Raw genomic sequence first — 22,184 nt, 5'->3', positions numbered from 1 at the left:
TTTCTCCTTTACATGTGGCACACACAGCATACTAAACCAATTTTCCATGTAGACAACACCACCTTTCTCTTTTACATGTCACAAACGCTGCATAGTGCATACTAAACCAACTTTTCATGTAGACAACCTTTTACCTGTCACAAACCCGGCATAGTAAACCATTTTTACATGTAGACACGCCCACTTTTTCACCATGTCACCAATACGGCATACTATATCAGCTTTTGCCATACTATACACTTTCACAAATTATTTACATAATTGATTTTGTTGGTTACAGGTCAATTTCTGCACACGTCATCTAATGGCAGTCCTCACCCTGTGAAAAAGGTCCAGAAGAATTTCAAGAATAACTACGCCTCTGTGGAATGTGGGGCCAAAATCCTCTCGGCCAACAATGAGGCCAAGGTACAGCTCAGGAAGAGAGATGGATTGATATCCAACAGACAGGATAGGGGAGTCATTCAGTTTAGGCCTGTTGCAATATATTGGCTTTGATTATAACCATGATAATAATAACAGTTATTAATTATATAAACATTATATTGTCATAAATAATTCTTCACCAGTATCTGGTTGACATTTAAAGATAGTAAGTGGTCACAATGATTACACATGATTTGCCTATTCATTGTCTTGAACAAGAGAAAGCACAACATTTACACAACAGGTGTATTTGGATTTTACTGGTAGCATTATTCTTTTTTTCTCAAAATTTCATCAATATTCTATTGTGATTAGTATTGTGAATTATTTTAATATATTTATTATTTATTTTGATTTTGCCCTAATTAAATTTTATGTAGAATGTTATTATTTGCCTTTGTTGTCTTCTATTTTTTTAAGTCTGTGATGCTCTATTTATAACCAGTTTTGTTTCTGTTCAGAGCACATCCGCCATCTTAATGGAAAATATGGATCTGTACATGCTGAACCCTTGCAGTACTAAAATCTGGTGAGTCACTACAGAGAGAGAAAGAGAATGCAGCAGATGCTCAGAGATGATGAATAAATATGCTTAGGCTATCTGTTTTTTTCGGTGTATATCCGCTTGTTAAGCCTGTCGTCCAACACCACCATATATTGAATGTCATGTACCGTTTACGGGTCCAGCCACTCTATTAGATGCCATAGGAAAAAAACAAAAAAATGCTAATATACACTGATGACGTGATGTGAAACTTCCATATTAATTGAGAGGCGACTGAGAGTACCACAGTGTTGTTAAATTTCCCCCCTCAACATATGACCATTTAAAATACACAAGGACAAAACATGCTTGCATGGTAAAGAAGAACACCGCAAAATTTTAACCTAAATGTCTTATACATGATAGTAGGCCTGTAAATTTAGATGGCCAAGTGCTTTCGGACTAAGCAGTTTTTTTGTACTATCATCATAGTTGATTTATTACTTGAAATATACAGTTTTATTTATTTACTTATCTTCATGTTCCTTATTCCAGGTTTGTGATTGAGCTCTGTGAGCCAATCCAGGTGAAGCAGCTGGACATTGCAAACTTTGAGCTGTTTTCTTCCACTCCAAAAGATTTCCTGGTGTCCATCAGTGACAGGTAAGACATGCAGACGTACATGGATGTAGTGTCCCAGGATATTAGAAGTTACACCAGCACTAACATCGCATTATGAATTTCTCTTCAATCAGATATCCGACCAATAAATGGATCAAGCTGGGCACGTTTCACGCCCGTGATGAACGCACAGTACAGAGCTTTCCTTTGGATGAGCAACTCTATGCCAAATATGTCAAGGTGAATGAGAAGTAGAGTTTTTTTTTGGTTAAATTGTTGTGTGATGATGACAATGAATTGTTCAGGACTGGCTCATGGACCTTAATATCCCTATGGATTTAGATATTTGAAAGAGAGAGGGCGTTTCTGTCTCTACTGTTGTAAGGCCCTGTAGGAAACCAAGTCTGACATTTTGTCTCACTATACCTGTGAAAAAAAACTAGTAGTTTAAAACATCTGAGCTACTCGCACCATAGTTGTGTTAGTCATTTGGTCATTTTTAATAAACGTCAAAACATATAAATCTTTATATTATTAGTTATTTTTTATACCCACAGTCTAAAAACATGGATTTGCATTACCAGTGCATGCTAAGGTGGTTAATTTACAGTGTGTTCAGGAAAGGGTGCAGTTATTTGTGAGAAGCCGTGCCCTTCCCTGAGGGCTGAGGAGCTCAAGACTGTATATAATTACTGACTGTCATCATGATAAACACACACACACAGACCTGTTATAGTCACAGATTTGCATTTGTATATGTGAAAGCTCTTAAAGGCTTTGAAAGTCATATTCATCTCATTTTATAAAAAGCACCAAGTAATTCTTCACTTCCTAAATGTTTTTCTTCAGGATTTGTAACTGTCGATGTTGCTTTGCTTTGGCTTTGTGGTTTACTTTTGAAATCTTCTTATCAGTATTCTCTCAGACTGCTGTTTTATAATCGCTTTTATAAAACGGTCAGTTCTGGTCCTTGATTCTGATTTGCTGAGCCTAGTTCTAAGCCGTTATAAAACGCCCCAATTTAATATGGCTGACCACAATACACAGCCTAAATATCATTTTATTAACTTTGTTTTATGAAACCATGCTACACATATTGAATATCCATTTTATAAAAAACAGTAAGCCCTGCGAAGGGTGGATCCATGTAATGTTACCCCAGTAATGAAGCTGAACCAAACCTGTTCTGTCCTGCTCTGCTTCTGTGTAGTTTTATATATGAATGCTTTTCTTATACTAGTGCTTTTCGATACTGCTGCTACTCAGTTTATGAAGAAGAACAAGACTTTCTTAAGCATGTATCAAGTCTTATACTGATCTTCCTCTCTGTTTTTCTCTGCTGTCTTCTGCTCCTGCATCAGATGTTCATCAAGTATATAAAGGTTAGCGCTCCTCTCTCTCAGGTTCTGTGAATGCTGCTTTAGGTGCATTGCCGTGACACTTTTTTGAACACACAAATACACACACACGCGTGTTTATACGTGCCACATCACTCACACTAACAGGGAAAACTTTATACTTTGCGAATACCACAGCACTTCATTCTTACTAATCTTGTTGGGTATTATTGGGACATCACTAAAATGTATTGAATTGGGCAAATCTAAAATGTATTGTGGAGGTGGATTATTCGTGTTGACTACTTTTAAGCATGCTTGTCTCGTCACTTCTGTAGGTCGAGCTGCTCTCCCATTTCGGGTCTGAACACTTCTGTCCCCTCAGCCTGATCAGGTATGGTGACAACAACGTCCCACCCCCATCCCCAATTTTTCTATCATGCAACATTATTTCCTGGCTCGTGCATTTCGTATTACAGAACAAATACATAATAAACTTCACAACCCGAAAACTATGAGCTTTGTCAGATAGCTAAGGTCTGTAACATAGTGTAGTTTGTGATGAAACTAAGGTTCAGAATATAAAATTCTGATTTACGATTATGTACTTGCAGCGCCCTTTAAAAATCGCAATGATTCTGAGTAAAGTACACACACATTTTATAGAGGTTTTAAAATCTTTTTTCGCCTCTGGCTCCTCTCTGGGCCGTTTGCATTGGCATGAGATTTACTCTTGGTTAGAGGCCCATGAAGTGACTGATTTGGCCTCATACTATGAGAGACGTACTCTCCCACTAGAAGACATTGCTGTATACTGCAGGAGGCAAGCAGAACACCACTGACGAAGAGGAAAAAACAAAACATTTTCCCAAGTATTAGAAGGCAAAGGGATTGATTCGGTTGACATTTAACAGGTCCAAAATTTTGAGTCACAATAAGCATCTTATCAGTTAAATATGCATGTTATTATAATGCCTCATCAGATTGCCACTTTCTTCTCCTCTACAGAGACTGTTTTACTGGATATCTTTCTTTTTCTATGTCTTTCCCTTCTAAGAGTACGTGCAAACGATAAAAAACGGAAAAGGTTACCCTTTGCGTTTTTGAAAGGTTTTACGTACACATGATAGCGTGATCAAAACGATCTGCATTTACATGGATCCGGGTAAACAAATAAAAACGATGTATTCTGTATGGCAGGCCAGTGGATGGCGCTGTTGTGCTATGAAGGAACCGTACCTGCTTGCGCACTTCCGCATACACTGTTTTAATTTAAAATCGCTTTTATTACATTTGTAAGTGTGTTTTATAGTAAAGTGCATATAAATACCATGTCTCCGCTGGTTGTAGTATTGCAGTTAATCTACTTTCTGCTGGAGAAATAATAAGTATGTCATTGGGGGCAAGCATAAAGAATGGAGGCCGCCATTACTGTTTGGGGAATACTTGCGTATGAGGTCATCGTTTTGGAAAACGCGGCCTTCAGAGTTTAAACGGAAATGAAAATCCCATTGTTTTCGAAAACTTGCACTTTGAGACCCGTTATCGAAAGTTTGCATTTTCATTCTCCCAAAACGGCGTTTTCGTGGAAACGCATAACACGTTTTCCGTTTATAGTTGAAAACGTTCTCGTGTAAACGATATCTAAAACTAGCCACTAGGAATTCAAAAAAGTATGTAAACAATGCCTAAAATAGTTTACAGTGATTTGTTTATCAAGTGTCTGATCTGTTCTTTGGTCATCTGTATTTGCTGTGTATCAGGGTTTTTGGCACCAGTATGGTTGAGGAGTATGATGAGATTGCCGACTCTCAGTACACTTCAGAGAGATCGGAGTATCTGGATGAAGATTATGGTAAAATCATGATTTCTCTCTTCTTGCACATACATTTTTAGTTCATTGTTTGCTTCGGCCTTACATAGTGAAAACGTTACATTACATTACCTGGGTTATACATTGCTGCTTGTCGGGGAAGTTTAGGCAGTGTGATGTAAAGACTAACACATTTTATTGTGACGTTCTAACCATTTTTATATTATGAGAACATTTGGATTGTTTGTCTTTTGCTTTCTCTCGTCCACTTTTTTTTGTGTCCATTTGGCTAATCATGTTGTCTTAATTTTACAGATTATCCACCCGGCTACCTGCCATCAGAGGACAAGACATCTAAAAATCTGCTGGGCTCTGCTACAAGTATGTCCTGTTCCTATTTATTTTGCCTGTGCTTATAATACATTTTTGGTTTCAAGATGTCAAACATGATTTTCTTCAAAACCCTAGAATCAACAAATTTCCTTTTTATTCATTAAAAACAAGGTATGATATGTTTAAAGGAGGGCTGTTAACGCATGCAATTACTTTTTTCAGATTAACCGGGTAAAAATATTTAATGCAATTAACTCCTTTGTGTAGCGTTACATTAAATAATCACACTCTTATTTATGTAAAGGCTTTTAAACCACTTTGACGCATTCAGTGTAGACAGACAGCCTCTTGCTGTGGGACATGGGAAAATGCTAAGTCACTGTGTATACAGTCACAGCTAAAGGCTGCGTCAGTGAATCTCTTTCAGAATCTGTCAGACAGCGCACCAATGTTTAGTTCTCTTTCAGCTCTTAAAGGGTCCGCTTTCTTAAACCTGCTGCTGTGCCTCCTGTCACCAACGTTAATCAAAGAACAAACAAAAGGACTAGTTCAATGTGTTTTGAAGCTTTAATTCTGTATTCAATTTAGGGGCGGTTTCCCGGACAGGGATTAGACTAGTCCTAGACTAAAGGAAATGCTGGAGCGGTCCAAACCGAAAACAACTTGCACTGCCATATCTTAAAATACATCATTGCTTTTGTGTTGTCTCAAAATGCACACAAGTCATCTTTTTAGTAAGGCATGTTTTTTAAACATCTTACATTTCCTGATTAAACTTTTACAGTTTAACACAGTTAAAAAATTTTTTGGAAAAGAGGCCTTAAAAAGTCTCATTACAGTTACTATTTTAAACTGTCAACCCCAAAGCGATGCCATCATGCCCAAGCGAGTTTTAATAAATCATTCTAATTTTACTAATAAGACATTAATGCACTATACTTTAATAAAAGGGTATATTTGTAAAGATTTTACATTTAGAAAACTACCTGTATTGCTGATGAGAATTAACTAATCTCGTCATTAAAAAGAAACGTTTCCCGCCAAAGACGAGTTATTATGGCAATCAGTGTTTGTACTGTTTTACAACAGGTGGTGCTATTACACAACACTGGGAAAAAGTACAGAACCTAGAACCTATATGTTTTAGCAGTTTGTAATGATTGTTCGGAGTGTAATCTGGGCGGAATCTTTGACAAAAACGTTAATTATCTCAGTTGTTTAATCAAAATGATGCATTTTTGAAGAAACCTACCCACATCTACGGAGTGATAAAAAACAAACAAATGAAGATAGAAGAATATGGTTTCTTTTGTTTAAAAGCTGAGACTCTGTTCTTTCATTTGACATATTGTTTGTCCATATATTCTTTACAGAAAATGTACTGTGAGCCATTAAAGTTGGGTGAAAATGTAAAAAAACTGGGCTGGCGGCGAATGAGTTAAAAAAGTAATGTATATAGTGTGAGAAGAGAATATTACGTTTTTGACTAGAGAAATATAACTTAATCTGTTTACTTGGTAGACAGATTTTTTTTCTCTAATAAAATCAAACATTGATTTAAATATTTTTGGTGTGTTTGTGTAAACAGTCCTTTAAAAATGTTACGGAGGATGATATTATCAGTCATGGACACTTCCTTTTTTCCCACGCTTTCTTTATTGTTATTATACTTTAATATTCTGTCACTGATTCTTGTATCTTTTCATTTTGTCGTTTGAAAACAGCTAATTGAACGTCCAATTGTTTTATCAGACAGATACAATTTTAATCTGTTGAAATTACAACATGTAATTCCCTCAGACAAGTCAGGCCGTGTTACGGTAATGAGAATTTTATCAGAAAAAAACAATAAAATAATCCATTTGTATGTTAAAATCATGCTTTGTCCAAGGTAGAAGAGGACACAATTATGTTTATGATATTTTTTTTGTGTTATCGAATGGTATGATGTTTCAGTGTCTCTATGAGCTATTTAGTATTGTTTCTGGTTTTAGTATAGAAAAGGTTTTTACAATGAGACCAGTTAAAAGTCTTTTTAGAAGCCTGTACTGACTTTAACATTCAGGGAAGTTGATGACTTCCGTGTAAATGACTCCCCTTTACACATATTCTGCCAAACACGCACATACTCTGTCATGTCGTTTCCTGCATTGTTTGCTCATGAGCATGTGTAATGTATGTGTTATATATGTGCCTGTGAGTTTGTATGACATTTAGCCCAGTTTCCACAGCTCGAGAATGAAGTCATTTCGTTCACCATACAGATATCATATTTGTAATATTCTCCTCTGGGTTTGTTTTCTTTTAAGATGCCATCATGAACATGGTGAATAACATCGCAGCAAATGTGCTGGGAGGGAAACCAGAGCTGGAGGATGGAGTTGAAATTGAAGGTACAGATCTAATCTCTGTCTTGTGGTTGGATATTGAAATCTCTATGACCCAGAGTCTCTTTAGCTCCCCAGCACAGCATTCGTCCACTTATTTGCTCCTTTTTGCTTGGCAGCTGTTTGTGACTAGCGAAAGGCTGTCTCTGTGCCAACAGCACTAGAAGTTTGAGGCCTGCCGCTGAATGCATGTCTTTGACAAAACTCTCCCAGGGTGTGTGTGTGTGTGTGTATTAGCTAATAGAGACTTGTAACAAAAAGCTGTTCAAACAAGGATGCGGCTTTGCTAAATGCAGAAATGTATTTAAAAGACACTCTGTCGATCGATATCATAAAACCGTAGGCAGTCCGGCTAGATTTTTACTGTGGCCCTTAGATTGCAGCCTCCGAGTCACTTAAATGTGTGTCTACAGTTTTTGAAGGATGCGGTTGTGGTGGGATTGACTAGATACGTAGCATTTTTCATAAATAATTCAGATTATTTGTCAAGTCTCAATAGCGGCAGAATGTCTGTTAGTTCAAGGCTGTCTCTACAATATTTTAGATGCCCTGAATAAATGTACACCATGACAAGCATTTTGTCAATTTACGCTATCAGAGATCCTCAAATGTTTCTAGTTAATGGCACATGCTGGATGTGTGTTTCATAATAGAGACTAAACAATGACTCCCTTTTTGTCAAGACCGATTTTCACATTCTCATTTTCCCTCATGCGCTGTCAAAGTCTGCTCTTTCTCTAACACTAATTTTTCCAGCAGGAAACGCCTCCTCTGGGACAGAAAACCTTACAGAGACGTCAACAGAAACCCTTACAGAGACGTCAACAGAAACCACACTCATGCCAGAGCCCACTCCCACTGAACATCCTGCTGTGTGAGTTTACCATTTATATACACACACACCCCCTCCAAATCACGCACTTAAAAACCCCAAACACTTGCTCAATACTGAGCCCTGAGCTAATATTCCAGTACAGACCGGTTTGAACTGTTTGCTCACATACGAAGCAAACTTCTGAGACTTCTTTTTAAATACAGTATGAGCTTATTAAGAAGGTTATAAAGTGTAGTGCCTCATAACCAGGACCAAAGTTAATCTGGGACTTTTTGCATTGTTGTCTGCTTAGATTTTACAAGCCTTTAGAATTCTGCAGATTGCCTTTGAACATGAAATATGTTACAAGAAGCAAGTATATGGCAGGCTTCAGTATTTGAAAGTGTAATCAAGATATTAACAAAAATGAAAGTAGTTGGGATGTATGGAACTTGAAGATGTACATCTGCAGTGTATCCGGTAAGTATTCACAGCCCTCACTTTTTCCACATTTTCTTATGTTCCAGCCTTATTCCAAAATTCCTTATTTTCTTCAAAATTCTACAAACAATACACCATAATGACAACGGGAAAGAAGTTTGTTTGAAATCTTTGTAAATGTATTCAAAATAAAAAAGCACATGTACACCTCCTTTGCCATTTACACTCAAAATTGAGCTCAGGTGCATCCTGCTTCCACTAATCTTCCTTGAGATGTTTCTACAACTTGATTGGAGTCGACCTATGGTAAAAACAGTTGATTGGACATCCGTAAATGGAAGACGTTTGGAACCACCAGGACTCTTCCTAGAGCTGGCCGCCCGGCCAAAATGAGCGATCGGGGGAGAAGGGCCTTAGTCAGGGAGATGACCAAGAACTCGATGGTCACTCTGACAGAGCTCCAGCATGTCTCCTTGGAGAGAGGAGAACCTTCTAGAAGAACCAACCATCTCTTCAGCACTCCACCAATCAGGCCTGTATGGCAGAGTGGCAAGACGGAAGCCACTCCTCAGTAAAAGGCACTTACCAGCCTGCCTGGAGTTTGATAAAAAGGTACCCGAAGGACTCTCAGACCATGAGAAACAAAATTCTCTGGTCTGATGAAACAAAGATTGTACTCTTTGTCTGGAGGAAACCAGGCACCACCGATGATCACCTGGCCAATACCATCCCTACAATGAAGCATGGTGGTGGCAGCATCATGCTGTGGGGATGTTTTTCAGCGGCAGGAACTGGGAGACTAGTCAGGATCGACGTTAAGATGAATTCAGCAATACAGAGACATCCTTGATGAAAACCTGCTCCAGAGCGCTTTGGACCTCAGACTGGGGCGAAGGTTTATCTTCCAACATGGACAATGACCCTAAGCACACAGCCAAGATAACAAAGGAGTGGCTACAGGACAAGTCTGTGAATGTCCTTGAGTGGCCCAGCCAGAGCCCAGACTTGAACCCGATTGAACATCTAAAAAAGGGTGTGCACCTCTCGCCATCCAACCTGATGGAGCTTGAGAGGTCCTGCAAAGAAGAATGGGAGAAACTGCCCAAAAATAGATGTGACAAGCCTGTAGCATCATACTCGAAAAGAATTGAGGCTGTAATTGGTGCCAAAGGTGCTTCAACAAAGTATTGAGAAAAGGCTGTCAATACTTATGTAAATGTACTTTTTTCATTTTTTATTTTCTATAAATTTGCAAAGATTTCAAACAAACTTCTTTCAAGTCGTCATTACGGGGTATTGTTTGTAGAATTTTGAGGAAAATAATTAATTTAATCCAATTTGGAATAAGGCTGTAACGTAACAAAATGTGGAAAAAGTGAAGCGCTGTAAATACTTTCCGGATGCACTGTATACATCCCTAGTCCAACTTATAACAAAGCAAAATAAATAACCAATCATACTATAAGTTAAATATTTTATTTCATTTTAAAAGCATTCTGTCACTATATATTGTACTTTTATTATGTATTATATAAGTGGTTTATAATGAAATGAATTTTACATTTCCTGGTCTTTTTTTTTCCGGCTTCAGACTGGACACTCTTGAGTTGGCTCCCACTCACGTAAAAGAGGACGAAGTAGATGTTTCCGATCCTGAACCTGATTCTGTTCCTCCACCTGAGGAGAGCCGCATCGTCATCCTCATCAAAGGAGAGGAAGATGAGGAGGCCACCCAGCAAACCGTGACCCTGCTGGAGAAGGAGGAGGAGGAGGATAGAGAGGAGGAGAAAAGGCGAGCTGAAGTGTGGGAGAGAGAGAACACCTTTTACTGCGGTCACCTCTCAACTTTGTCTTGCTTGGCATCTTTACACGAATACTTTTATTGTTACTGTTCGGCTGCATTAGCACTAGACCGTCAGCTCCGAGATAGGCGACACAAAGCACAGCACACACATCCTGACACGGACACTCAGAGTTCCCCTCAGCATTCTCTCACTACCACCACCCCCACTCAAGAGCCTCCTGTACTCTCTGAGAAACCTGCAGAAGGAGAGCATACCTCTCGGGTGCAAAGCGAAGTCATCTCCCCAACTGAAACGGTGTCCATTCTGACTCCGCCTTCTAGCGAAGGTGTGGCGATCGACCAGGAGCTCCAACGTGAGACCGTTGTCTTGGAACCCAGCCGTACCTCCACCTTTACTGCACATAGCTTGTCTGACACCCCCACCCAAAACATCCCTGAACCCCTGCCCACGGAGGAGCTTGTAGACCAGCATCCGCAGTACCTGGAAAACACCCCAGAGACCCTTGTCAGTGTCTCCAGCGGCATCCCAACTCAAAATGCCGCTTCCTCCATCCTCACGTCCACCACCTCTGAACCTCACATCCCGGAGACAGACCCACCCAAGCATGAGCTCCCCACCCCTACCAATGAACTGCCAGTACAGCCACTGCCAACCCACACTCGCCCTGCTGACATCCCTCCTCCTACCGAACTTCCATTCCAACCTCCAGACATCTCAGACAACGGTAAGGCCGCAGGGGTGGATGACGCCCACCAGGTTTCAGAGGTTTCCGAAACCCCTTCCTCTCAACAGGAGGAGACCGTAGACGACATTCTGCTCGGCCAGACTGGCCCACACCGCACCGTCGGAGAGTTTTATGCGGAACAGCAGCATTCTTCGGAAAACGGATACGTAAACGGCAATGGGAATCAGGTGCATGGGTCCAATCAGAAAGAATCCGTGTTCATGAGATTGAATAATAGAATCAAAGCGCTGGAGATGAACATGTCTCTCAGCAGCAGATATCTGGAGGAGCTCAGTCAGAGGTACACACGCACTCAAGCGTGCTACTAAACTAAAACGTATTAGCCGACTGTCACCTGAATGATCTGTGCTGCTGTCGCTCAGGTATCGTAAACAGATGGAGGAGATGCAGCGGGCTTTCAACAAGACCATCATCAAACTGCAGAACACCTCAAGAATCGCAGAGGAGCAGGTTATTATCAATCAATTTTATAGATTTTTCTGACCCGTGCCTATTAAATAAGGGGGCGGTTCAAAAAATAGCAAAAAATCTAGTGACTATTGGGTATCCATTGAAAGTAAAATTGTGAGTACAACCAAAACAAGCCTGAAGTGCCAACACTAGTGTGAATGCAAATTTGGCACAATGTCGTCACAATTATGCATATTAGCTATGACATCATTAGCTGAGAAGTAAACCATAGTGTCACAAAATCCTGTGGGTAAAAGCATATTCCACAATGCATTTGCAATTCAAACTGGGCCTTTTAAGGAATTTACACGTCAATAATGGAAATATACAATGCCTTGAAAGAGATTAGAACACTTTTTTTAGTCAAAATATTTATAAAGAATCATTTTCGGTTGCTTTTTAAACTTAAAGAAAGATTATATTTGCAGACGGACAAAACTAAATGGACAACCTGCTCTACAGAGCGTGTTTTGTAAAGGCGTTATCTCCTTCGGCAAAGAAGCAAAATGTTACGACATTTAGGTTCTGTATCAACAACTTTAGTTGGCTTTAGTACAAAACCAGAATCTAATACCAGTAATATCAGTACCATAGGTAATCAATAACCCAAAATAAATTATTTGAAAAAATATTAAGACTGCATGAAACTGCTGTAACTGCTTCAATGCATATTTCATATATTATTTTAATATTTTATATAGCACAATTTTATTTTTACACTGTATTACTGAAAATGCTTTGGTTATATAGATTTATCATCATAATCCCACAAATACTGTATGAACAATTACATTTTTAACAACAATAATGTTTCAAGTAGCATGACAAGTCTATTTAACAGTAGCATTTAAGATGAATACTGAATGATTAATTTAAACGAAACACTGCACAGTCTTCACTGTCAAACATAAATATGCAATCTATTATAAATAAAATAAAGCTAAAAAAGTTACGTTTTCTCATTAATATGTGTTAACAGATTTATTATATTAATGTCACTTTAAGGCCAATTCTTTTTTGATGCGGATATAATGTTACATTTAAAACACCGCGGACTGTGCTTGTGTAAATATTTTGTGTTTTTAAATAACATCGTGTGTATTTGACTGTAGGCCTATATGAACATATACAAGATGCGAAAGAGAACGTCATGATGATTAATAAGCTAAATGAGATGTCTGGAACCGAGATAACGTTATATATGCTATGTATGCAGTTGAATGGGGATTTACAAACGCATCGGAGCATATAGAATATACCTGACACTATAAAACAATCTAAAGATCTCTCTACAAAAGTAGAAAGGCACGATTTTGTGATAAATCACACACAGTGTCTGTTTTAATGGTCGCAAAAGTGCTTGTAGAGAGATTCGTCGAGTTCTATGTCGCCGGTTTAGCGTCAGTTCTGTGGCATACTGCCGCATAGCGGTGAACTTTTGAACAGCAGCGTTTCTAGTACCAAAACAAGCAAAATTCTGGTATTGAGCTGTTTGAAATCTAACATGTACCGGTACATTTCCAGAACCGGTTTGGGCAACACTACACTGTAGTGCATCGAAAGGGAGCGGGGAGGGGCAATTCCCAGCCTCATCACTAAATGCTGCAAATTGTATACACTGGACCTTTAAAGTGGATGTAACACGCAGTGTCTGCCAATCTCATATTAATCTTGAGTACCTGTACAGTAGTATTGCGTATTTAGTTTGATCACATTTTTAAAAGACTGCTACAGCTGTACAATTTTCTCCGAAAACAGGCTAGCCCCGAATGCGTTCAGGGGAGGCGTGACTACAGCATGAGCACGCAATACATCGTCGCATGATCCCTACATAACTGTTGATTCACTATAAATTTGTGGTGTGTAACTTATGCACACACTACGTTTATTTTTTTATTATAAGTGTAGTTGACAAACCGTAAATGTGTCCTATGGGGTGACAGCAAAATTAAAAAATCAAACTGGTAATAATACATTGCTTTATAATATTAATATTTTTAATATAAAATAGCTTAAGAGAGATTCATTTTTTTAACTATGTCACACAACACATGTACGTACGGTATATTTGTCACCTACCATAAATATTGAGATATCACAAGAACAGTATGCAATGGTTATAACTCTGCTAACCGTGTTTGTGTGTGTTCAGGACCAGAAACAGACAGAGTCTATACAGTTTTTACAAAGTCAATTGGAAAATGCCACCAACATCATGCTGAACCTGTCTGCAACTGTTGCTGAGCTACAGAGAGAGGTATACAAACATGGATATTTCTTATCGTATTCCTTCCCTGTCTAATGGCACCATTACAGACCACCCAGTAATGTATATGATCATAATCGACACCATACTTTAGTAATTATCTTCTTCTAATAAGTAATATTTAGGGCTGTGCGTCTTACTTTATTAATTACAATTTACTCTTAACGCAACCGACCTAGACATTTCATAGGCTACAGTTGATTGGTGACAAATATAATGCTTGCAACAACTTACTGCGTGATATAATGTACAGAATACTGTTAGAAAGAACCCAAAAGTAAAGATATCTGAGCAAAAATGATGACCTTGAATGAGCTTTTGTCTCATATTGATTTAGTTATGCAATCACACCTGCACATATCATACGAGTGCTATTTTTGTCCAGAAAACTAAGAGCGCACATGTCATGTTGATTTTATACAGTTAAATAAAAAATATATTGTAATATTAATTTCTAAAGCATTGTCGATTTTCTTCCATTTTTTACGAAAATATTACCTATAGAAATCCTCAGGAAAAGCGTTGTGCATGGTTTCGTTCTTAAATTAATATGTTTCTTGAGTGAATCAATTAATCAATGTCTCATTTCGGAAAGAATTTAGTGAATCCAATGAATTAATTTACCGCCACCTACTGGCAGTTTTTGATTCTTTAAAGAATTTTAACAATATTAAAACAAAAATGTTTATAATAATTACAAAACTAATAAATTGGTGATATGCCCCAAAAGAAAATTCTGCTTATTTACATTTATTTACATTAATTATATACAAATAATATTTCAGCCTATTAAAAACAAAATGATGGCGGTTTTAGCTTCTGAACATCTGCTACTTTCTGTATTGTCTTATAGTTGCTTTAAATTACATTTTGGCCCCAAATGTGATGTGCGATTAATTAATCGCTATATCATGTAATCAATGAGATTAGAAATATTAGTCGTATTATATACTTCTCCTTACATACACTTCCACAGAACAGCAACAACCTAAGAAAAATAATTATCTATGTACATAGCTACCCACAATACATCAAACAATGTAAAGATATGTAAATTATTTTGTGTAAATATGTGTATAGTGATGTAATATAATAAATATGAATTGTATTTATACTAATAGCTGTTGTATATTGTGTGTGTTTCAGGTGTCAGATAGGCAGAGTTATCTGGTGTTGTCTCTGGTTCTGTGTATGACGTTGGGTTTACTGCTCTGTATGCAGTGCTGTAAAAGCTCTCCCAATCACAACACAAGCCCAACCATTCCCATGAGCAACCACTACCCCAGCCCTAAGAGGTACAACAACGCATGTATAACACTTAATCCTCATAAACATCAAACACTGCCCTAGCACACATATATAATTTCTTTCTCAGGTGCTTTTCCTCTTACGATGACATGAGTCTGAAACGACGGGTGTCTTACCCTCTTGTTCGTTCCAAATCATTTCAGTTACCTACATCAGAAGGTAAGAGTCACTTTGTTTCCCTCTCTCTTGTTCTTTCTCTGAGTCTATTTCCCTCTCTAATGTCTCACTGTGTAACATTTCACATCTTTTCAAATACCCAACCGTGCCATATTTATTCCTCACAGCTTGAGAACCTGAGATGTATTCCCACTTACATCACACTTGCCCACTGAACGTGTAGCTTACATTGAATGTTCTCATTTTAGCAGCCCAGAAGAATCGGGGCTTTTGTATTTCATGCCTCAAAGAGAGCCAGATCTCTTTCCAGCTTGAACTAGTTTTGAGTCCACAGGTTTCACCATGTCTGATGGTAGTTCAATATCACTGTGTTCTGTACTGGAGCACGATGTCATTTTGCAGTCAAATGTCAGAGCGAAGTATTGCCTCATATTAGTTTATGAATGTATAGGAACATTTGACCCTGTTATGTTAACCAACCTAAAATGTAAAAAATAAATATTTATGTGCATAAATAAATGTGCATAGGCTTTGACCCATATGCAAATTCTGGAAATAAATTTCAAATAATGTTACATTTCTAGATACATTTTTGATACATTTACTTTTGGGTATTTCCCTTTATTTTACAAAGTGCAAATGTTTATGTAAAAATTTTTTTTGATTATTTGGCGTTGTATTTTTCATAGTAATTAAGTCGTTTTGGCAGTCCAAAACTGTTGCTGAAAGTCTGCTAGCGCATCCAGAGAAGATAAACAGTCATAACTGCCTAAACACAAAATGCTGGATCTTTCCTGTTCTTCCTCATTTCTTTTTTCCCTGCTTTTATTCTTTTGACATTTTGCAGCGGCTTGTGTATGTGTGTGTCGTGCGTGGACAGTTGTTTGTTTTCACGAGGCAGAGGTTGGATATTTTTAGCACATGATGCTTTTGGCTGGCATATGTTAGACATTTGCAAGTAGTAACAGCAGGCAACTGTCTCATGACATAGAACTGATATGTAAATGAAAACCTGACCATCAACTTTCTGAAAAATGGCATTATGCAAGCTATTCGGCTGCAGCTTCAAAAGTTCAATAAACGAAAGGACTGAAACACAGAGGTGGGCTAAATAGAGAATAACAGAAGGAAATGTCATTGTTTAACGCGAGTTACTACTTGCAAGTGCTGTCATGCTTGTGTTCTTGTTTGCCATACCATTCCGTTAACCTGCCCCCTCTCTCCCCTCTTTAGTAGGTCCTGATGACTTGTACATTGTAGAACCGCTAAGCTTTTCTCCAGAGAAAAAGGTACGGAGTGTGTTTCGGCCACTGGGACGTGTTTCAAAAGCACTGATATACTGTTTATTACAATAAAATATGTATCCTTATTAGGGCTGTGCACATATATAGATACATGTAGCTATCGCAATATTATTTTTTAACCTCTACTATCAATATTTTTTTTAAATCGTGTCATATACATATGGCCAAAATTAAGTGGAAGTGAGCATGCCGAAAAATATAAGAACGCTTCAAGCTTCCAGAGCTAATGTGTGAGTGTGCTTTGGTCTCAAAAATAAGTCATGAAGTAATGAGTTATATAAAAGAAATGTTGTTTGTGAGCATAAGGCTGTAAGTCACTTGGCTACTGCAGTGCATTAGACGACAAGTTTATTCGAAAAAGTCACAATGACATTTGTTGTGCTTTAACAGATATGACACCGGCGCATTTACAGCACAGATGAACCAGTGGTTTAAACTAACGATGTTCATTGTTTTAACTGTAATGCACCACAGCAGCCATGTGACTTAAGAGACCCACCTTATTCCCCTGTGGTACCCACTTGAGGGACGCAATCCACAGTTTGGGAACCCAAACCTCTGTTTTTAAGGTCCATACATAGCACATTATGGCCACTCTGCATAGGTAAGGGATATTTTTAGACTTATCCTTACAGAAAACCCCAGGTGGTGCACAGCATGTCGTATTTTTAGCTCTACTTTTTACATTTTCTATTTAAAGTAAAGCAATATATTGCAAATGTGTATCGTATTGAAGTGTCACGATAGATGTGTCACAATACAATATATTGCTATGTATCGTATCGGGAGGAACTTGCCAATACACAGCCCTAATCCTTATATCTTGATGTACATATTGTTACACTTTCTATAAGACATTAAAGTCTATTAAATAGTATCGTCTCCAATGTATTCCCCGCACATGTTTACCATCCATAAATAATATTCTCATTTTCTGTTTTGATCTGTTGTCCCGTCATACTCATTCAGCTCATCATCGTGTTTAATAATATGTCAATTCAAATTCTGTCCAAATGCTTTTTTTTATGTCGACTTCTCTTTCTATCTGTGTCTTACAGAAGAAACGTTGCAAGACAAAAGGAGTGGACAAAGTGGAGACGCTCCAGGCTTCCGTCCCCTCGGTGACGGTCGTTAACGGCAAACCCAAATGCAACGACGAATCTTCTTTTCAGTTCCTGCCCTCCGTATGCGACAGCTACGTGTCAACCTCCTCATCCAGGGACGCTGTGTCAGAGGGCAGCTCGGAGAGTTCAGTCTCCACTCTGTCTGAGGAATCTTACAGCAGCGGCCCCTCATTGAACGGACACGGCCCCTCATTGAACGGACACGACCCCTCTCGCTGTAACAGAGAGCATCTGCCTACCTTTTCTCCGGTCAAGAGCAAGATTGAGAAGAGATCTCTGAAACGGCGGCGGTCTAAGAATGCTGAGCAGCAGCAGGAGGAACGGTGCAGGGGAGTGATACTACACGCACCGCTTCCTGTGTCGGCTGGCGTCATGCCGACTCTGGAGGAACTCATGAAGGGAAAGGGGGAACTGGGCGTGGCTGCGTTTGGAAGGACAGCTGTAACGGGACGAGTTTGAGGTTTTGTTGCTTGGTTTGAAAGTCTGACAATAAGAGAAGTCGCTGCGTCTAAAGAGCGGAAAGGACTGACCTTTGCACGCTTTCATGCTGCTTATTTGTTTCACTTTTATTTTAACGTCGTACCGTCTTCTTTATCTTTCCATCTTTTCTCACGTCACCGCATCCTGGTTCTGAGATCTCTTGTTTATGTGCCTTTATAGCCATTTGAAAATCTTCACAACAAACGACCACCCGAAGGATCCTTTCATTATTCCCTTTAAGATTTTTTTATTTTCATTCTGGGGACTGATGAACATGGAAAAAATAAGACTTGAGGTTTGTTGTTATAAAAAAATGTGGCCAACCGGTGGTGCAATATCACTATGGCCAGAATGTGTTGTGAACTGTCCGCGATACAGGCAGCCCCTCCTCCAAAAACCAACACGTTGCTCCTATAGTCTGCCATGATGACCATTATGTCTCCAACCCTTCGTACCTTCTTTGATAACATGACCCCCAAGTCTTCATTTCCCTTCATCTTGTACTCTTTAATTAGTGTTTGTCTTGTACATGTGAATGTGTAACACTACAGTCATTTACCGTGATTGGTTTGTGGGACCAGTGATGTCACAAAGCACATGGATTCATTCCAGCGAACAGAGCAGAATGAAGAACAGATCCAGTCTTGTGTTTTTAATACAGTCTTTATTTTCTCTTTCTTACTTGAGTCTTTTAAAGCCTGATTATGGTCGGGAACATCTGTTTTCTTTTCTGAAGTTCACTGCGGTTTGACCAACAAGTCCAGGCTGGGCCTGAACACACATGCATATACATACAAGCACACGTTGCTATTTACACATGTTGAGTTTTCAAGTATGGTGACGTTGTGTGTTAAGCACAGGCAACATTGAGCAAGGCCAGTTTGTCATTCCAAAACACATACACACTTTATGTACACGGGAGTTTGTGCTTATATTTTAGCGGCCATTATTTATGTATTTATTTATTTAAATGTGACCTGGGCTCTATGAGCTCACGGTCATGTCACAAACAAGCTGCATTGGCCTTCCAACCATATGTAGATCCCTCAAGATTCATCCTATGTGTGATACAGACACGTGGTACTGTTACACAAACTCATCTTTCTGTTCTTTATCGTTTGCTCAGTTTTCCGTTTAGTTTTTGTGGAGTTTCTGAGTCACTTTATTATTTAAGATGTCCACTTCTGTTCAGAAAAGAATAAATACCAAATAAATACTACTGCTTTTAATGTGATGTCCTTCCAAATTTTAAAAGGACCTCTGTGATTCGGAAGCTGGATGTGATTTGTTATTCCTCACTGGATCTGTTCTGATGAGCTTTGTGTTTTACTGGATTGGGGTGAATTTAAAGAATGCCTAAACGTATCGTTGTGCGAACATTGTACATGCATACAATCATGTATGTGGGCGGCTTATTTCTTTGCCGCCCACATACATGATTGTATGCATGTACAATGTACAATGTACTTATTTCTTATTTAACTTTTCACACTCCACGTCCCTCTTAACACACGCTTTATAAATTTTGATGTTTGTGTTTATGTTGGCCATTTAGTTTTAAGATGTTTTTAATGCACCTGTACCATTTGAAACCCCCAGTGCAGTTTTTCCACAGATGGTCTGTGTACTTTGTGTCATCTATGGCTGTCATTTTTCATTTACATGATCCCGTCATTGACCTTTTATCTGACTGTGGGCTGTAGGTGAATAAAGCATGTGTATTGACATTGTGATTTAAATAAAAGGGAAATATTGGGGTGGTGCAGTGGACCATCTCTGTGATATCCATGAGACATGTTCTACATTCAGGGGCGACGGCCTCTTTCATCATTCATTTTACTACCTTCATATTTTTGAATGTTAATTGATTATTTGTGGAACTTGTGTATATGTATGGATGTATTCTCAAGTTGGTGTGTTTGAGTAATATTTGGAGATGAATTGCCCCAGTGAATAGAGACCTCTGCGCAGGCTCTCCCTTGCACTTTGGAGAACTACACATGCCTTTTGTTTTTTACACCACGCTTGGCATAAGTGCTTTTGTCCCCAAGCTTTTCTTAGTATGGCGTCCACTAGTGGTCAACACGTGATTTATTAAACTTCTAGGTGGCGCCCAAATGAAATCTGATCATCTTAGGATGAGCTGCACAGTATTTTCTTTTCTTTTTCCAGGAACAACTGTACCTACAGCAGTGTAGTGCCATTAGAAACTGTGAATTTATAAATAAACACTTTGTTGTCCTTATTTAGTGTGCTTGCATTTTATTGTGTTGCACACATCCATTAGTGCTTTTGCTTACAACTACTAACATGCATTCTCATTTTTGCTGCCTTATGCCCTTGGTTACTGAAAGAATGGTTAAGAAATTATAGTCCTATAATAGGTGATATAAATTTTTTTTTTTTATCCATTATCCTAATTTGAGGCGTTTTCGTAACGAATATATAGTATATAATGTAAGGCGATGTCTACATATCATCTTGCATTGAGGTGCGTCCTAATAAATTAGAATGTTGTGGGAAAGTTCAGTTCAGTAATTTAACTTAAATTTTGAAACTCGTGTTTTAAATAAACTACTTCAGTCTGTGTGGATTTAATTAAAGTCCTTGGTTCTTTAAATTGGGATGATTTTGGCTCACATTTAACAAAAACCCACCAATTCACTATCTCAACAAATTAGAAGGGGTAACAGAATATTAGGGGCTCCTTTTGCTTTAATTACAGCCTCAATGTGGTGTGGCATTGAGGTGATCAGTCTGTGGCACTGCTGAGGTGGTATGGAAACCCAGGCTTCTTTGACAGTGGCCTTCAGCTTCATCTGCATTTTTTGGTCTCTTGTTTCTCATTTTCCTCTTGACAATACCCCATAGATTCTCTATGGGCTTCAGGTCTGGTGAGATTCCTGGCCAGTCAAGCACACCAACACCATGGTCATTTAAGCAACTTTTGATGCTTTTGGCAGTATGGGCAGGTGCCAAATCCTGCTGGGAAATGAAATCAGCATCGTTAAAAAGCAGGCCAGCAGAAGGAAGCATGAAGTGCTCTAAAAGTTCTTGGTAAACGGGTGCAGTGACTAGTTTCAAAAAACAATGTAGACCTACAAAAGGCAGATTACATTGCACCCCAAATCATCACAGACTGTGGAAACTTAACACTGGACTTCAAGCAACTTGGGCTCTTAGCTTCTCCACCCTTCCTCCAGACTCCAGTCTGTGTGTGGTGGCTCTTGATGCCTTGACCTCAGCCTCAGTCCATTCCTTGTGAAGTTCACCCAAATTTTTGAATCGATATTGCTTGCCAAGTCTCTCAAGGCTACGGTTCTCTCGGTTGGTTGTGCATCTTTTTCTTCCAGACTTTTTCCTTCACCTCAACTTTCTGTTAACATGCTTGAATACAGCACTCTGTAAACGACCAGTTTCTTTGGCAATAAATGTTTTCGGCTTACCCTCCTTGTGAAGGTTGTCAATGATTATCTTCTGGACAACTATCAGATCAGGTCTTCCCCTTGATTGAGTAGAATTGTGAACTCAACTGAGAGACCATTTGGAAGGCTCAGGAAACCTTTGCAACTGATTTGAGTTGATTAGCTGATAGGCATGTCACCATATTTTTATTGATTGAGAAGGTGAATCGGTGGGTTTTTGTTAAATGTGAGCCAAAATCATGACAAGTAAGAGAACTACTACAGTCTGTGTGCATTGAATTTATTTAATAGATGAGTTTCAAAATTTGAGTTGAATTTCTGAAAAAAATAAACTTTTCCACGACATTCAAATTTATTGAGATGCACCTGTATATGCAAATAAACACTTTTTCTGTCGTATTCAAGGATTATACCGAACGGCATTGAGAATTTGTCCTTGGTCATATAAGGTGCATTGGGTTACGGCTCAACAAAAAGAAGTGCAATTTAACTCCCCAACAGAGA

General features: G+C 38.6%; 1 protein-coding gene and 1 long non-coding RNA gene across 9 annotated transcripts in view; one reads left to right on the top strand and one right to left on the bottom strand.

Annotated features, from left to right (window-relative positions):
* Positions 1-20,500, top strand: part of suco (SUN domain containing ossification factor) — a 49,322-nt gene extending 28,822 nt beyond the window's left edge. For 4 of the 8 annotated variants that reach the window (XM_056764093.1, XM_056764092.1, XM_056764088.1 and 1 more), the window contains 17 exons: positions 281-408; positions 888-955; positions 1,466-1,573; positions 1,666-1,771; positions 2,893-2,913; positions 3,207-3,262; positions 4,632-4,723; positions 4,997-5,062; positions 7,324-7,407; positions 8,158-8,275; positions 10,248-11,486; positions 11,569-11,656; positions 13,809-13,913; positions 15,069-15,217; positions 15,298-15,389; positions 16,581-16,636; positions 17,710-20,500. In XM_056764093.1, the coding sequence (XP_056620071.1) occupies positions 281-408; positions 888-955; positions 1,466-1,573; positions 1,666-1,771; positions 2,893-2,913; positions 3,207-3,262; positions 4,632-4,723; positions 4,997-5,062; positions 7,324-7,407; positions 8,158-8,275; positions 10,248-11,486; positions 11,569-11,656; positions 13,809-13,913; positions 15,069-15,217; positions 15,298-15,389; positions 16,581-16,636; positions 17,710-18,234 (3,101 nt within the window). In that variant the 3' untranslated portion in view covers positions 18,235-20,500. The remainder of the gene's footprint in view (positions 1-280; positions 409-887; positions 956-1,465; positions 1,574-1,665; positions 1,772-2,892; positions 2,914-3,206; positions 3,263-4,631; positions 4,724-4,996; positions 5,063-7,323; positions 7,408-8,157; positions 8,276-10,247; positions 11,487-11,568; positions 11,657-13,808; positions 13,914-15,068; positions 15,218-15,297; positions 15,390-16,580; positions 16,637-17,709) is intronic. The other 4 variants (XM_056764090.1, XM_056764087.1, XM_056764091.1 and 1 more) reach the window with 3 other exon arrangements.
* LOC130434136 (uncharacterized) lies at positions 18,452-21,155 on the bottom strand. The gene is made up of 2 exons (XR_008908647.1): positions 19,691-21,155; positions 18,452-19,611 (listed from the first exon to the last, which is right to left on the bottom strand). It is a non-coding gene; the product is annotated as an uncharacterized LOC130434136 (long non-coding RNA).
* Positions 21,156-22,184: the final 1,029 nt, after the last annotated feature.

This window comes from Triplophysa dalaica, chromosome 13 (genome assembly GCF_015846415.1).
Source record: "Triplophysa dalaica isolate WHDGS20190420 chromosome 13, ASM1584641v1, whole genome shotgun sequence".
Classification (NCBI taxonomy): Eukaryota; Metazoa; Chordata; class Actinopteri; order Cypriniformes; family Nemacheilidae; genus Triplophysa; species Triplophysa dalaica.
The sequence above is the reverse complement of the archived record's forward strand: the minus strand, read 5'-3'. Positions and strand labels throughout refer to the sequence as shown.